The following is a 16,782-nucleotide window of genomic DNA, read 5'->3' on the forward strand; positions in this document are numbered from 1 at the left end:
GAACCAATCGTGTGTTTTTAAATGCTTCTTTTCCCTAAGGAATTTTATTTCGTATGCATTTTAAAGGTAAAAAGAATAAAAAAAAATGGAAAAAATACAGTTTTTACCAATTATTATTTTAACATAAAAAGTGTTACTGTATATAATAAACCCTAATTACATTTGGCTATGTATCCCACATATTATAAAACTACATTTTGTTGCTGCTACAATGTATGGCGATGATATTCAATTTTGTAATAAAGGGTTTTTTTATGCTTTATGTAGTTTTTTTTCCATGCTAGAATAAAAAAAATGTCTAAATGTAAAGAAGGGAAATAAAAGGTACAAATAAAGCATAATTAGTAGCTTTGTATGCAGGGAGTTTGGTTACAAAAGTGGGTGGGGCTATGCGATGTGGCAAAATGGTATTTTTAAAGTAATAGCCCCCCTTTTTTCTGCTATAACTTGTCCTGGTGAATTAGTCGTTCCCCCTCTTACTTACCGTAGATCTTTCCCTCAGGTCTAGTGGCCTGAGACAAGTAATATGGGCGCAGCCTCCGAGATTTGGACACCGCCATAGGCCAATGGCTATAGAGGTGCTCAGTGGCTAATTTAGGCTCTGCAAAAAGCCAGAGCCCAAATTACAAAAACAACAGAAATAGCTGGAAGCAAAATTACATCTTTTCTCTTGCCACAGCAGGGTGAGACTTTTTTTGGCTGCACCCGGCACCCACATTTCTTGGCACCTTTATTAGATGCATGCCTAGTGCAAACCCCCCCCCAGTTTACTTCCCGTGTAGTCTACTGAACCCCCTTCTTCCACTCTAAAGTAGTCTAGTGCCCCCCTTTTTCAGATCTCTCCCTGGTAGCCTAGTGCTCCCCCTCAACCTCAATAGCTTTCCCTGGTAGTCTAGTGGTAACTTCCTCATTCCCTGTTAAGGGATTCCCTTGTAGTAGGACCAGGGATCAGGCACCAGTGTGTTAAAACCTGGAAAATGATCAATTGTCAGCACACCAAAGTCATGAGAAAAGTGATTTATTGTGCAACACATTGTAATTCCAACTTTCAGAATGACCTAGCGTCCCTTTATCAAGAAAATCAATACACAGCCAGAATCTAATCCAGACTGTGAATGGAGCACTCGCTAACAGGCAATGTGTTATGTTTCCCGGCGTCAGAGCGCTAGAGTCTGGAAGATGGAATAACTTCTAAATCAGAAAACAAAGTTCTCTCCAGGAATGCATATTATTAAATAGGTCACACCCTCCCTTTCACTCTAATTTGTATTGTAAGATCAGAATAACTTGTTTTTTTAAAAACAAAACACCTTCATTTTCCCAATGCCGCTGCTCTTTTCCATCCCCCATTACCGGCAAAATCCCATTTGCATACATTGTAGAGCCTGGCATTCTTAACCAGGCCCCTCTCACAGTCTGTACCATCCCTTCAATTCAACCAAGCAGAAAGGAGCAGAAAGGGGTTGAATAGAAGCTCAGCCATGCCTCCTTCCTCCATCCTGATTGGAGAGGTGATAAGTGACATCCCAGCAACCCTCTCCTAAAAGGCAGCGATGCTCACCTCGCACAACAAGGAGTAGCTGCCAGAAAGGAAAATCAGCAGATTATTAAGTTTATGGCTGCCAATGGGCTATAAATCAAGAATCTAGAGAGCATGGTAATGCAACATTATACTAAGCTTTTCAGAGTTCATTTTATGTTTCATATTTAAATGGATCATATAGGCACACGGATGTCTTATATATTTGGTTCACCTATAAATACGATGTGTGCTGTATGCAGTCTATGTATTGCGCATGTTATACTTTCATGCTGCACATAAATATTATGTAATGATATAACTATGTAAGCTGGTGCTGTCCAAATATATAGCAATGGCAAAATAGGCCTACAAAAAATTAAACATGAATGAGCTTGTACCTTTGCGTACTGAGCTTTCAGAGAGTAACTGGATAGGTGAGAAGACCTCTTCCAGATACGGTTCTTCACCCCAGTCATAAGTGTTGCAAGACAACTATGCTGCTCACTCCCTACTCTTCCTCCTTCCTCTACATGACCATGAATGCAAATGCTCTACCAAGGTAAGCACTCATGTGTATAGGGAAATCCTACTGTAGGGGGGCTGCATGCCAAGCAGAACCCTCAGCCTACAGGTAGCTCAACAGCATAACTTCATGGATGGATTCTGAACACAGGGGAGTACAACACAATGTTCTTTGAGCTTCTTGTCTGAAATAATAACAGCATCAGTTATGTTATTCTGCTGGCTGTATTCCACCACTGATTCCGCAAGGCTGATACGCAAAATGTTAAAGGGTCATTATAATGGTAATATTGTGGGTTTGGAACATCTAGCAGGGAAACCTCCCAGCACAGCTTTGTGCCAGACTTGCCTTGCACTCATATGATAGCAGGGGAGTTGCTATCTCGCCTCTGATTCTTCTGATATATCAAAATAAAAGTTTGTCCAGGCAGTGGAAGAACACTTTTGTAATGGATGCAACCATCTTACAGCTACAGAAAACCTGCCAAAATATATACTGAACTGAAATACAACTGGGGGACAAATTAGAAAAAGTACAAACTGCTCTAACAGCAACCAATCAAAATGACTATATCCTTGTTCTGAGCACAGTAAACTGAAAGCTACCTGGCTACTGCCCTTTGCACATAATCGTTGCTCCTAATAATAGCTAGATCTCTGGGTGCTATGTTGGCCCTCCTCTGGATATATCCATCAGTGCCTTATACCTGATAACATGCAACAATGTAGACACGCTGAATGAAATAACTTGGGTCAATCTCGGTGTCTACATAGCTATGAGGGAATCTGGAAGTGGCAGGTCGCATTTCCAGTAGAAGAACCAAACCCATCTACGAGTGTAACAAGACCAAGCACAGAAGGAAGTACTGAACTGCTTATTGGCAAATTCGACTTACAGGTAACCCAGCAACCATACAAAGACCAAACAAACACATGCACTTATAAGATGCCAAGAGAAAGAGAATATAGGATTACACAGTTAAATCTTTTTCTTTGCTTAATGTTGGAAACCTTGTAGAGGAACTGTGGCATATCACACAAAATACAATGCATAGGAGGATAAATATACATTTTAGGGCATCAATTCTTCTAGGAAACGCATCCAACACTCAAATTACAGCATATGTTTTACTTCAGAAGCACACACATACTAGGATAGCTATAATTCTCCCGTTAGGACCTAAATTGGGGGAAAGACAGTTGCTGAGGGATGTGGTCAATGTACATGCATTTATAACTGTACCCAAACACATGCTCAAAACAGCCTCGAACACAGACCGCAATAACAATTGAAAGTTGTCAAAATAGAAGGTTATTAGTTTCCTCTCCTTGTCCTAGCAGGAGGAGGATATCTATCTTGGTTTGTGAGTACATGTCTTGCAGCTATTGTGGTCAGGCTGCAGCTCTCTTACCCCATGTTAGCACAGCCCATTTATTTAAAGTGCTTATTTTACTATTTCTTTAACGTTTAATGCAAAGCTCTATCTCAAAGCTGCAAGATTAGTGGGTGGCAGCAAAAGTAGCTCACCTGGCATGGCTGTAAATCAAAGATCTGAAACTCCACCTTCCACCATCAGCAAGATGGCAGTGGCCATATATATCCAAACTGTCATGAAAGTGCACCAAAGACTAAATAAGGACCAGTATTTATACTTACCTGGGACTTCCTCTAGCCCCCTGCAGACCGTGGGCTCCCTTGTTGTCCTCCCAGGCTGCTCCACTTGCTGACCCGGTCTCTTTCTCCAGGCACAATGTACTGCATATGCATCTGCGCTGCGTAATATGTTCAGCGCTGCGTAACATGTTGGCACTTTATAAATACAATAAATAAACATGCGCAGCCCGGCTACGTGTGCACCCATCGCTGGGAACTTTCAGCTCCTGCTGGAGAAAGCCCTAGGTAAGTATAAATGCTGCCCTTTACTTTGCTGCCCTTAAAGCTCTACGGCCACAAAGCTTTAGAACAATTTTAGACCGCTAGTTTCAAACCGCTAATAATTTATCTGTACATCTGTACATTATACATTTTATAAATCATAGAATAGGTACCTTTTAATGGCATCAGAGTTATAATGTGTTGCTCCCTGCATGGATGGATGTGTTCCATTTGTTTTAAAGGTTAAGAACCAAAAATGTATTTCAGGCCGAAATCTAGATTGTGGAGCATGACCACTTGCAAGAGTGATTTCATATGAGAAGGAAATGACCAGGACCAATTTCCCAGGAAATGCCTAAGTTACAGATGGAAAATTAGTCCATACTCTCAGACAGAGAAAAGAAAAACCAATCATGGGAAAGAGGCTAAATCAGTAGCCATATTGGATGCAATTATTAACCACTTGAGGACCTAGGGCTTTCTACCCCTTAAGGACCGGCCACTTTTTTTCCCATTCAGACCACTGCAGCTTTCACGGTTTATTGCTCGCTCATACAACCTACCACCTAAATGAATTTTGGCTCCTTTTCTTGTCACTAATAAAGCTTTCTTTTGGTGCTATTTGATTGCTCCTGCGATTTTTACTTTTTATTATATTCATCAAAAAAGACATGAATTTTGGCAAAAAAATGATTTTTTTAACTTTCTGTGCTGACAGTTTTCAAATAAAGTAAAATTTCTGTATACATGCAGCGCGAAAAATGTGGACAAACATGTTTTTGATAAAAAAAAACCCATTCAGTGTATATTTATTGGTTTGGGTAAAAGTTAACGTTTACAAACTATGGTGCAAAAAGTGAATTTTCCCATTTTCAAGCATCTATGACTTTTCTGACCCCCTGTCATGTTTCATGGGGGGCTAGAATTCCAGGATAGTATAAATACCCCCCAAATGACCCCATTTTGGAAAGAAGACATCCCAAAGTATTCACTGAGAGGCATAGTGAGTTCATAGAAGATATTATTTTTTGTCACAAGTAAGCGGAAAATGACACTTTGTGACCAAAAAAAAAAAAAAAAAAAAAAAAAAAGTTTCCATTTCGTCTAACTTGCGACAAAAAAAAAAAATGAAATCTGCCACGGACTCACCATGCCCCTCTCTGAATACCTTGAAGGGTCTACTTTCCAAAATGGGGTCATTTGTGGGGTGTGTTTACTGTCCTGACATTTTGGGGGGTGCTAAATTGTAAGCACCCCTGTAAAGCCTAAAGGTGCTCATTGGACTTTGAACCCCTTAGCGCAGTTAGGCTGCAAAAAAGTGCCACACATGTGGTATTGCCGTACTCAGGAGAAGTAGTATAATGTGTTTTGGGGTGTATTTTTACACATACCCATGCTGGGTGGGAGAAATATCTCTGTAAATGACAATTTGTTATTTTTTTTTACACACAATTGTCCATTTACAGAGATCTTTCTCCCACTCAGCATGGGTATGTGTAAAAATACACCCCAAAACACATTATACTACTTCTCCTGAGTACGGCGATACCACATGTGTGGCACTTTTTTGCACCCTAACTGCGCTAAAGGGCCCAAAGTCCAATGAGTACCTTTAGGATTTCACAGGTCATTTTGAGAAATTTCGTTTCAAGACTACTCCTCACGGTTTAGGGCCCCTAAAATGCCAGGGCAGTATAGGAACCCCACAATTGACCCCATTTTAGAAAGAAGACACCCCAAGGTATTCTGTTAGGAGTATGGTGAGTTCATAGAAGATTATTTTATTTTTTGTCACAAGTTAGCGGAAAATGACACTTTGTGAAAAAACACAATTAAAATCAATTTCCGCTAACTTGTGACAAAAAATAAAATCTTCTATGAACTCGCCATACTACTCACGGAATACCTTGGGGTGTCTTCTTTCTAAAATGGGGTCATTTGTGGGGTTCCTATACTGCCCTGGCATTTTAGGGGCCCTAAACCGTGAGAAGTAGTCTTGAAACGAAATTTCTCAAAATGACCTGTGAAATCCTAAAGGTACTCATTGGACTTTGGGCCCTTTAGCGCAGTTAGGGTGCAAAAAAGTGCCACACATGTGGTATCGCCGTACTCGGGAGAAGTAGTACAATGCGTTTTGGGGTGTATTTTTACACATACCCATGCTGGGTGGGAGAAACACCTCTGTAAATGACAATCTTTTGATTTTTTTTACACACAATTGTCCATTTACAGCGGTATTTCTCCCACCCAGCATGGGTATGTGTAAAAATACACCCCAAAACACATTGTACTACTTCTCCCGAGTACGGCGATACCACGTGTGGCACTTTTTTGCACCCTAACTGCGCTAAAGGGCCCAAAGTCCAATGAGTACCTTTAGGATTTCACAGGTCATTTTTGTTTCAAGACTACTCCTCACGGTTTAGGGCCCCTAAAATGCCAGGGCAGTATAGGAACCCCACTAATGACCCCATTTTAGAAAGAAGACACCCCAAGGTATTCCGTTAGGAGTATGGTGAGTTCATAGAAGTTTTTATTTTTTTGTCACAAGTTAGCGGAAATTGATTTTAATTGTTTTTTTTCACAAAGTGTCATTTTCCGCTAACTTGTGACAAAAAATAAAATCTTCTATGAACTCACCATACTCCTAACGGAATACGTTTGGGTGTCTTCTTTCTAAAATGGGGTCATTTGTGGGGTTCCTATACTGCCCTGGCATTTTAGGGGCCCTAAACCGTGAGGAGTAGTCTTGAAACAAAAATGACCTGTGAAATCCTAAACGTACTCATTGGACTTTGAACCCCTTAGCGCAGTTAGGCTGCAAAAAAGTGCCAATCGTGGTATCAACGTACTCGGGAGATGTAGTATAATGTGTTTTGGGGTGTATTTTTACACATACCCATGCTGGGTGGGAGAAATACCTCTGTAAATGACAATTGTTTGATTTTTTTTTACACACAATTGTCCATTTACAGAGAGATTTCTCCCACCCAGCATGGGTATGTGTAAAAATACACCCCAAAACGCATTGTACTACTTCTCCTGAGTACGGCGATACCACATGTGTGACACTTTTTTGCAGCCTAGGTGCGCTAAGGGGCCCAACGTCCTAATCACAGGTCATTTTGAGGCATTTGTTTTCTAGACTACTCCTCACGGTTTAGGGCCCCTAAAATGCCAGGGCAGTATAGGAACCCCACAAGTGACCCCATTTTAGAAAGAAGACACCCCAAGGTATTCCGTTAGGTGTATGGCGAGTTCATAGAAGATTTTATTTTTTGTCACAAGTTAGTGAAAAATAACACTTTGTGAAAAAAAAACAAAAATCAATTTCCGCTAACTTTTGACAAAAAATAAAATCTTCTATGAACTCGCCATACACCTAACAGAATACACTGGGGTGTCTTTTTTCTAAAATGGGGTCCGTTTCTGGGGTTCCTATACCGCCCTGGCATTTTACGGGCCCAAAACCGTGAGTAGTCTGGAAACCAAATGTCTCAAAATGTCTGTTCAGGGGTATAAGCATCTGCAAATTTTGATGACAGGTGGTCTATGAGGGGGCGAATTTTGTGGAACCGGTCATATGCAGGGTGGCCTTTTAGATGACAGGTTGTATTGGGCCTGATCTGATGGATAGGAGTGCTAGGGGGGTGACAGGAGGTGATTGATGGGTGTCTCAGGGGGTGGTTAGAGGGGAAAATAGATGCAATCAATGCACTGGGGAGGTGATCGGAAGGGGGTCTGAGGGGGATCTGAGGGTTTGGCCGAGTGATCAGGAGCCCACACGGGGCAAATTAGGGCTTGATCTGATGGGTAGGTGTGCTAGGGGGTGACAGGAGGTGATTGATGGGTGTCTCAAGGTGTAATTAGAGGGGGGAATAGATGCAAGCAATGCACTGGCGAGGTGATCAGGGCTGGGGCCTGAGGGCATTCTGAGGGTGTGGGCGGGTGATTGAGTGCCCTAGGGGCAGATAGGGGTCTAATCTGATAGGTAGCAGTGACAGGGGGTGATTGATGGGTAATTAGTGGGTGTTTAGGGTAGAGAACAGATATAAACACTGCCCTTGGGAGGTGATCTGACGTCGGATCTGCGGGCAAACTATTGGTGTGGGTGGGTGATCAGATTGCCCGCAAGGGGCAGGTTAGGGGCTGATTGATGAGTGGCAGTGACAGGGGGTGATTGATGGGTGGCAGTGACAGGGGGTGATTGATGGGTGGCAGTGACAGGTGATTGACAGGTGATCAGTGGGTTATTACAGGGAAGAACAGATGTAACTAATGCACTGGCGAATTGATAAGGGGGGGGTCTGAGGGCAATCTGAGCGTGTAGGCGGGTGATTGGGTGCCCGCAAGGGGCAGATTAGGGTCTGATCTGATGGGTAACAGTGACAGGTGGTGATAGGGGGTGATTGATGGGTGATTGATGGGTGATTGATGGGTAATTAGTGGGTGTTAAGAGGAGAGAATAGATGTAAACACTGCGCTTGGGTGGTGATCTGATGTCGGATCTGCAGGCGATCTATTGGTGTGGGTGGGTGATCAGATTGCCCGCGTGGGGCAGGTTAGGGGCTGATTGATGGGTGGCAGTGACAGGGGGTGATTGATGGGTGGCAGTGACAGGGGGTGATTGATGGGTGATTGACAGGTGATCAGTGGGTTATTACAGGGAAGGACAGATGTAAATAATGCCCTGGCGAATTGATAAGGGGGGCGTCTGAGGGCAATCTGAGCGTGTAGGCGGGTGATTGGGTGCCCGCAAGGGGCAGATTAGGGTCTGATCTGATGGGTAACAGTGACAGGTGGTGATAGGGGGTGATTGATGGGTAATTAGTGGGTGTTTAGAGGAGAGAATAGATGTAAACACCGCGTTTGGGTGGTGATCTGATGTCGGATCTGCGGGCGATCTATTGGTGTGGGTGGGTGATCAGATTGCCCGCAAGGGGCAGGTTAGGGGCTGATTTATGGGTGGCAGTGACAGGGGGTGATTGATGGGTGGCAGTGACAGGGGGTGATTGATGGGTGATTGACAGGTGATTGACAGGTGATCAGTGGGTTATTACAGGGAAGAACAGATGTAAATATTGCACTGGCGAATTGATAAGGGGGGGTCTGAGGGCAATCTGAGCGTGTAGGCGGGTGATTGGGTGCCCGCAAGGGGCAAATTAGGGTCTGATCTGATGGGTAACAGTGACAGGTGGTGATAGGGGGTGATTGATGGGTGATTGATGGGTAATTAGTGGGTGTTTAGAGGAGAGAATAGATGTAAACACTGCGTTTGGGTGGTGATCTGATGTCGGATCTGCGGGCGATCTATTGGTGTGGGTGGGTGATCAGATTGCCCGCAAGGGGCAGGTTAGGGGCTGATTGATGGGTGGCAGTGACAGGGGGTGATTGATGGGTGATTGACAGGTGATTGACAGGTGATCAGGGGGGATAGATGCATACAGTACACAGGGGGGGGGGGGTCTGGGGGGGGGGGGGTCTGGGGAGAATCTGAGGGGTGGGGGGGGTGATCAGGAGGGGGCAGTGGGCAGGGGGGGAGATAAAAAAAAATAGCGTTGACAGATAGTGACAGGGAGTGATTGATGGGTGATTAGGGGGGTGATTGGGTGCAAACAGGGGTCTGGGGGGTGGGCAGGGGGGGGTCTGAGGGGTGCTGTGGGCGATCTGGGGCAGGGGGGGGAGAAATCAGTGTGCTTGGGTGCAGACTAGGGTGGCTGCAGCCTGCCCTGGTGGTCCCTCGGACACTGGGACCACCAGGGCAGGAGGCAGCCTGTATAATACACTTTGTAAACATTACAAAGTGTATTATACACTTTGTATGCGGCGATCGCGGGGTTAACATCCCGCCGGCGCTTCCGTATAGCCGGCGGGATGTTGCGGCGGGCGAGCAGTGACAGGCGCCGGCGGAGGATCGCGTCACGGATGACGCGATCGCTCCGCCCATGCCCTTAGAAGGACCGCCGCCTCTGTGGGTGAGCCGGTCCTTCAGGGCTCCACTTCCCGGCCGCCTCTGTGCGTTAGGCGGTCGGGAAGTGGTTAAGCTGGTTTAGTCCACCTAATAATCAGTGAGATGGACAAGTTGAAAAGCATACTGTCCTATCATTCTGAATCTACACTGCCACAAATACATGTATAATATATCTTAAAATACATTTTTTTCTTGTTTCAATGCTTCCTATTTATGGCTTTTCAAAAAATTTAATCATATTTTCTCTTAATTGGAGCTTAAATTTATTAGGAGTCTGTGCATTTTTTCCCAACTCCAGGTACCCAAAAACTGCTTAGACTCCTCCTACATAGCCCTGCTATCTTTATTACGCAAATAGTTTTGCCCACTTTAAGCAAGTCAGCCTACAAAGCTTTGTTCCGTTTCTTTTTATTTTATTTGGCTTAATTTGTAAGGCAGTACTCCGTTCGTTTTCTAGTTCTGTGAACAGTGTTACATACAGATAGCAGTTAATTAGTCATCAAGCAAGTCATTTGTATTCAGCTAAAAGGATAACAAGAAGTCATTTACTAAATTTCTTCTAAGCTACGTATAGCTAAGAGAAGGCATTTAGACGACTTAGATTTGACTACTACACAATCATTCTGCAGAGCACAGTTATTATGGAATGCCAGGGAAATTAATTTTTCTTGTCGTCTCTTAACTATCCATTGGGGTGACAGGAGAGGTTGCAGAGTACTGCTACAGTTATAATGAACCTTTCAGAGATGGCAGTATTGTATTCCAACACTGTTGCTTAACTGTAGCCATCACAAGGTACCTCCAAATAAGTTTGCTATACTTCAAAATCATGTCCTCAGAAAGTCTCCAAACCTCTGCCAGTCTCAGTTCACACTATGCTGGAATCTGCAGAAGCAATACCTTATCTGTATCGCCCAAATCTGCTCTGACACAAAAATGAGCACAACAAAAACTATACTCTTCAACCTGTCTGCTTAGTACATAAAAATGCAGGGCAGTGGGCATAGTGTTGGGCCCCATATCATGAAGAGAAGCACAAACTAATGAGAACGTTTTAGCTGCCAATAAGGTTACTTTTTGGTTTGTAGACAACAGGAGAGTAACTCCAAGTCATACTTAGTGTTATGTATAGGATACGTTTAGCCAGATGTTGTAAATATTAGTAACATAATACACCACACTTCCCAGCATAAATTCTGTGTGAACCCTTGAGGAGGCCTGTAAACCTGCTACTAGACATGTTTATTCAGTGCCCTGCTGCAGACTGTAACCCCACTGGGACTTGTAAGTAATCTACTGTGCTGTAGAGTGTGGATTATGAACACCTGTAAGCCTGCCACTGTGTGCTTTCCACATCAGCCCTGAATACAGATGGTCAACTAGATGCTAAGTAATTTAAGCTAATGCAAACTTCAAATTTTATGCAACTTTATGCAGCTTGGAATTCGACACATCTAATGCAGAAGCTGATTGTGCAGATTGGAACTGTGCCAATCAAAATAAATAAGAATAAGTGTAGTGCAAAAAAAATACATTGTATCAGCTTGGAATTATAAGTATCTCATTGACCATCTCTAGTCCTGATATCCCTGAATAGTCACAGTTGTCATACCATGTGGTTTCTTTTTAGAAGAAGCAGTTTTTTTTTTTATAAAGTGTGATGATGGTAGCAGTCAGTCCACAGTTAGAGTTACATAGTTAAAAGAAAGCCCTCAGAATTTTCTAAACGATCTGGCGTTTTTCCTCATCAGCAGGAGCATACACATATTTGGGGAGGGCGAGTTGTAAGAAATATAATTTTTTAATACTAAATCACACCATCTGACTATTGCTGTTTCCATTACTCACCATGGTTTATCTCTTGATACTTTAGAAGAGAACACTGTGTGTTGCTTGTTGTTGGAGGTAAGTAGATTGTCTTTGGGCGCTTTGAATGGCTTTGAGTTACTGTTGACGGGGTTATGGCTGCTGATACACGTTTTCTGTTTCATCTGTACGAGTGATGCTCTGTTGGAGTTGGAGGGAGGAGAAGCCGGAGATGGGGAAGGTTTGCACATTGAACCGTGTCTTCTTTCTGCAAGGAATGGTAACGTATTGAGATAAGATTTAGTAAACTGTCTGAACATACTATCTCAAAGCTACTTTAGCCACATAGGAAAATACACAGTAAATAAGTTTTACATCCCACTACGTATGTTAAGTGTTTTCTAGTAATCAATCATTCCTATTGTTCTACATTAAGTTACAAGATGGCCTGAAATTCTGCACTCTTACAATCCAATGTACTCCCTCCTTGCTCGTGATGCCAAGCCGAATATCACTACGCTCGTGTCAGTGCCCACCCCAATTTCCTTTGCTTTAGTTAAAATACATGAAAACATCTACAAAGCTCAGTTAAATATGTCAGTTCTATATTAATACACAATATTAATAATAAGACATCATCCATTAAGCAAAACATGGAAATAGCAGATTATTTCTGTTCAAAGGTTTGCATACCCCTAAGGCTCGGTTCCCATCTGCGGTCAGACCATGTGCAGCCAAGCAGGACAGTTTAGTGTCTGCTCCGATGGTCCACTGTCACCTGGCTGTAGTCTGGGGTAGATGCGTTATCTCCATAGGCTATATGGGGAACACATCAGTCTGCCTGGGATTATAACTGTCAGTTTTGCGTTGAGCAGAGAAAGGACAAAAAATGTCCGTTCTCCGCTCAAGTAGGACCAAAGCCCAATTCTCAATAAGGTGTACTGCCCTCTTTAGCATCAATTATTGCATGCAGTCTTATTTGATAAATGTTCAGGTCCCAGATATTCTTAAAGTGACAAAGTGATACTGTGGTCAAGATAGATGATAGACACTCCAGCAAACTCACTTTAGCTACTTTGGAGCATTATGTTTGAAGATCCAAGTGCAGCTTCTGGACTGATTAATGTAAGTTGTCCACCAATGCTTCTGGTAACAAGCTGCTTTCATCTCATCATACACATTTTACTAAATGACCTGTGCCACTGTAGCTCACACACTCCCAGAACATAAAAGATACACCTCTATGCTTGATGGTTCCCTTTTTCTCTTTTTTGAAAAAGGTTACAATGGTTTTATTTTTGTCATGGGCCTTGTTACCTGCACTTCAAGCATAGCATTTCTGGTTGTGACTATCAAGTTTAATTCAAGCTCCTAAATACTTTGTTCCAGAATTGAGGCTTATTCCTTGTAGCCCAAATTTACACCGCTTACCCCACCCCTACAGTTGGGAGAACAAATCTTTTGGCCAGGGATCGGTCAACTTGATCCACTTGGCAGACTTTTGGCCAAGGCATTGGGGGCCGCTGTCTACACGCTAGGTTTTCGCCAGCTGCAGTTGTTATTGGCTGCCCCAGCCAAGTTTCGTCTAACGCGTGTACAAAGATTAAATGGTTGTGATTAAAGGAAAACTTAAGTCAACTATAAAAAAATGAGATTTACTCACCTGGGGCTTCCCTCAGCCCCCAGCAGCCGATCGGTGCCCTCGCAGCCCCGGTCTGACGCTCCAGGACCCGCCGGCGAACACTTCCGGTTTGGCCGTCACCGGCCGACAGGCATGGGAACGCGAGTGATTCTTCGCGTTCCCAGCCTGTATATCGCCCCCTATGCTGCTATTGCGGCCAGTTGGTCGCAATAGCAGCATAGGGGGCGATATACAGGCTGGGAACGCGAAGAATCACTCGCGTTCCCATGCCTGTTGGCCGAAGACGGCCAAACCGGAAGTGTTCGCCGGCGGGTCCTGGAGCGTCAGAGCGGGGCTGCAAGGGCACCGATCAGCTGCTGGGGGCTGAGGGAAGCCCCATGTGAGTAAATCTCATTTTTTATAGTTCACTTAAGTTTTCCTTTAAGAGTATTTTTCTAGATTAAAGGGGCACTACAGCGAAAAACTGTAAAATGTAATATATGTGCAAACATATACAAATAAGAAGTACATTTTTTCCAGAGTAAAATGAGCCATAAATTACTTTTCTCCTATGTTGCTGTCACTTACAGTAGGTAGTCGAAATCTGACAGAAGTGACAGGTTTTGGACTAGTCCATCTCTTTATAGGGGATTCTCCCGGATATATTTATCTTCAAAAGCACTAAGTGAATGGCAGTTGCTCTGTCCAACTGCCAAAAAACTGTGTAGGTAGCAGGGAAGCTGCTGATCGCAGCGCTGTACTAACAGAAAAGATGGCGGCTTCGCCGTCTAACAGTCTCTCAAGTGTCGATCGCAGCTCGGAGACTGAAGGCAGGGTGGAGCTCTGCCCCCCCCCCCCCCCCCCGAGCAGGAGATGCGCGCACAACCTGTGCGCGATCTCCTGCAAACTGCAGCCTTAGGACTTGACGACAATTGGCATTAGGCGGTCCTGGGGCCGCCGCCGCGTCCCCGCCCATTGGCGTGGGGCGGTCGTATAGTAGTTAAAAGAGGAGGTAGTGGTACACTTACCTCCCCAGTAAGTAGACACCAAATTGGTTGGAAAAAAAAATTTAAATATATTTTAGTACAGTAATTAAGCAATCTTAAGAAGGCAGGATATATAGGGTCCATTCTCTCATGAAGCAAGGTGAAACATTTGCATCAGGTGCAGAGATTACAGGGGCAGCATGTTTGTACTGTGTTTACACTTACAGCATGCAGTCAGAGTAGGAGAAGTGAGAGGAGAGTGAGGTGAAGAGGTCATCATTGGGGAAAAGCAGCTTGTTGTGCTGTGTTAGGAGTCTGACAGTGAGTGAGGAGGGGGGAGGCAGGAGAGCAGCTGTGGTTCATTTGCCTTGCACAGCAGAAGGGAGGAGGTGGTGGCACTACGGTCCTGACTGAGCAGGAATGGAGTGGCTGAGGGTGAGCAGTTTGTTTGTCACAGACTCACAGCCAGCCAGTGTGCTATATTGTGTTGAGATGCAGCATGTCATGTGAGAACATAAAATGAAGCAGAGTAAATTATCAGGTGTGACCAAGAGTTCTTTTTGTAGTTAACACCCCAATCACCCACCTGCTTCCGCTTCCTACAATAAAAAAGTAATTTTCACCTTGCTGTGAGCATGTACATTCCAAATCAGTAAAGTTTGGGGGAAAGGGGGGGTGCATCCTCACAAGTTTGCCTTAGGCAGCAAAAATTCTACAACCTGCCCTGAGGTTATATACTGTCCTCACAGGTTTGTTTTACTTTACACGATTTGGACAGTCACTAGTTGCAAATAAAATCCAAATAATCACATTCAATTAAGCAAACCAACATATACAATATATCCCATCTTTCTGCCTGCCATCTTCCTTTTACAATCAAATTGTGATTTACTTCTTGCCAACAAAAGATAGTTTAGAAAACCACATGAAACCCAGCACAAAAAGATTTGGCGGACATCAGCATATCCTAAACTATGATACTGTTACAAGGAAAATCCTTTCAAGATTAAGAGATCATGCTTTTGTCACTTTCTATGTGAAGGTGAAATTCCTAGGCATCACAATGTGCCAAGGTTTCCTTCTTCAGTAAACAAGACCATCATGGCCAGATTGTTTATTACGATGTGTGTGTGTGTGTGTGTGTGTGTGTGTGTGTGTGTGTGTGTGTGTGTGTGTGTGTGTGTGTGTGTGTGTGTGTGTGTGTGTGTGTGTGTGTGTGTGTGTGTGTGTGTGTGTGTGTGTGTGTGTGTGTGTGTGTGTGTGTGTGTGTGTGTGTGTGTGTGTGTGTGTGTGTGTGTGTCAACCAACAAATAGTTTTTACAGGGTTCACCCCAAAGGGGATGAGTAGTCACCCCAAAGAATCAGGTGCAATACGTGGAAGTCAGTGTTGTCATCTGCAGAAAAATAAAGGGAAAAAACAGAGAGCACCAACCTGTACATGCTCACAGCAAGGTGAAAATTACTTTTGTATTGTAGGAAGCGGAAGCAGGTGGGTGATTGGGGTGTTAACTACAAAAGAACACTTGGTCACAGCTTTTGGAGGCATAGATGGAAAGGGCAAAGATGCTGTGCATTTAAAAGCACACCACACATACCAACTGTAGACCTATCTTCTTTCAACCAATCACAATGGAAGATGGGGAGGGTGCACATATGCATGCATAGAAGGCAAAAAATGACGTCCATCTACAGACATCGACTATGGCCCACCGTCTTCATGGAAGCGTTATGCCAGATGCTGCTGGTACAAGTGCTACGGCATCCTACTATGTTGAAATTTCCAATGTGCTGTGATCATGTAAATAATACAAGTTGGTGCTCTCCATTGCTTCCATTATTTTACTACTTAGAATTGTGCACATGTAAAGCTCTTGAGGGCCACATAAAATTGCAAGTAGGGACGCATTTGGCCCGTAGGCTTTGAGTTTGACACCTGTGCCTTACAGTATAGAAAAGCGGGACAGTGGTACAAATTTTGTATTATTTCCATCAAGACATCTTTACAAAAAGTTCATTCTCACAGTGCAACACACACGATGGATACAGAAGATGGAGCTGTAATGGCTGTACCCTGACCTCACAAGGAAGCCCCACCTATACGTATAATGCAGTCACTGTGTAGAATGAGCATAGATTAGGGCAGTACATCTCTACTGTAAGGATGCTGCTTTATGAAAGTGTCTACATTTTCAGTTAAGGTAGCTAAATTAAAACACATCCAATGCATCTTTTATTTAAATCAATTACATAATTAAACAGCTTTACAAACACATATAAAGCTATAAAAAAACACTGGAATGAGGCCCTCCAGTTTAAATAAGAAACAACACACTTGAAGCTGCACTGTATAAATTCAACATCACTTCACTATGCACAAAAACAACACAGATCACTAGGGAGATAAGTCAATCTAGCAAAGGTAGGAACAAAGGGGACAAGCACCTTCTGGCAGGAGGATGTACTCTGAAAACATTGGCA

At 43.5% G+C, this 16,782-nt stretch overlaps 1 protein-coding gene across 4 annotated transcripts in view; it reads right to left on the reverse strand.

Moving 5' to 3' along the window:
- ATXN7L1 (ataxin 7 like 1) overlaps positions 1-16,782 on the reverse strand; it is a 121,710-nt gene that overhangs the window by 28,304 nt on the left and 76,624 nt on the right. For 3 of the 4 annotated variants that reach the window (XM_068276267.1, XM_068276268.1, XM_068276269.1), the window contains one exon: positions 11,740-11,965. In XM_068276267.1, the coding sequence (XP_068132368.1) occupies positions 11,740-11,965 (226 nt within the window). Of the gene's footprint in view, positions 1-11,739; positions 11,966-13,906; positions 13,990-16,782 lie in introns of those variants that run through there. The other variant, XM_068276270.1, reaches the window with a different exon arrangement.

Source organism: Hyperolius riggenbachi, chromosome 3, assembly GCF_040937935.1.
Source record: "Hyperolius riggenbachi isolate aHypRig1 chromosome 3, aHypRig1.pri, whole genome shotgun sequence".
Lineage (NCBI taxonomy): Eukaryota > Metazoa > Chordata > Amphibia > Anura > Hyperoliidae > Hyperolius > Hyperolius riggenbachi.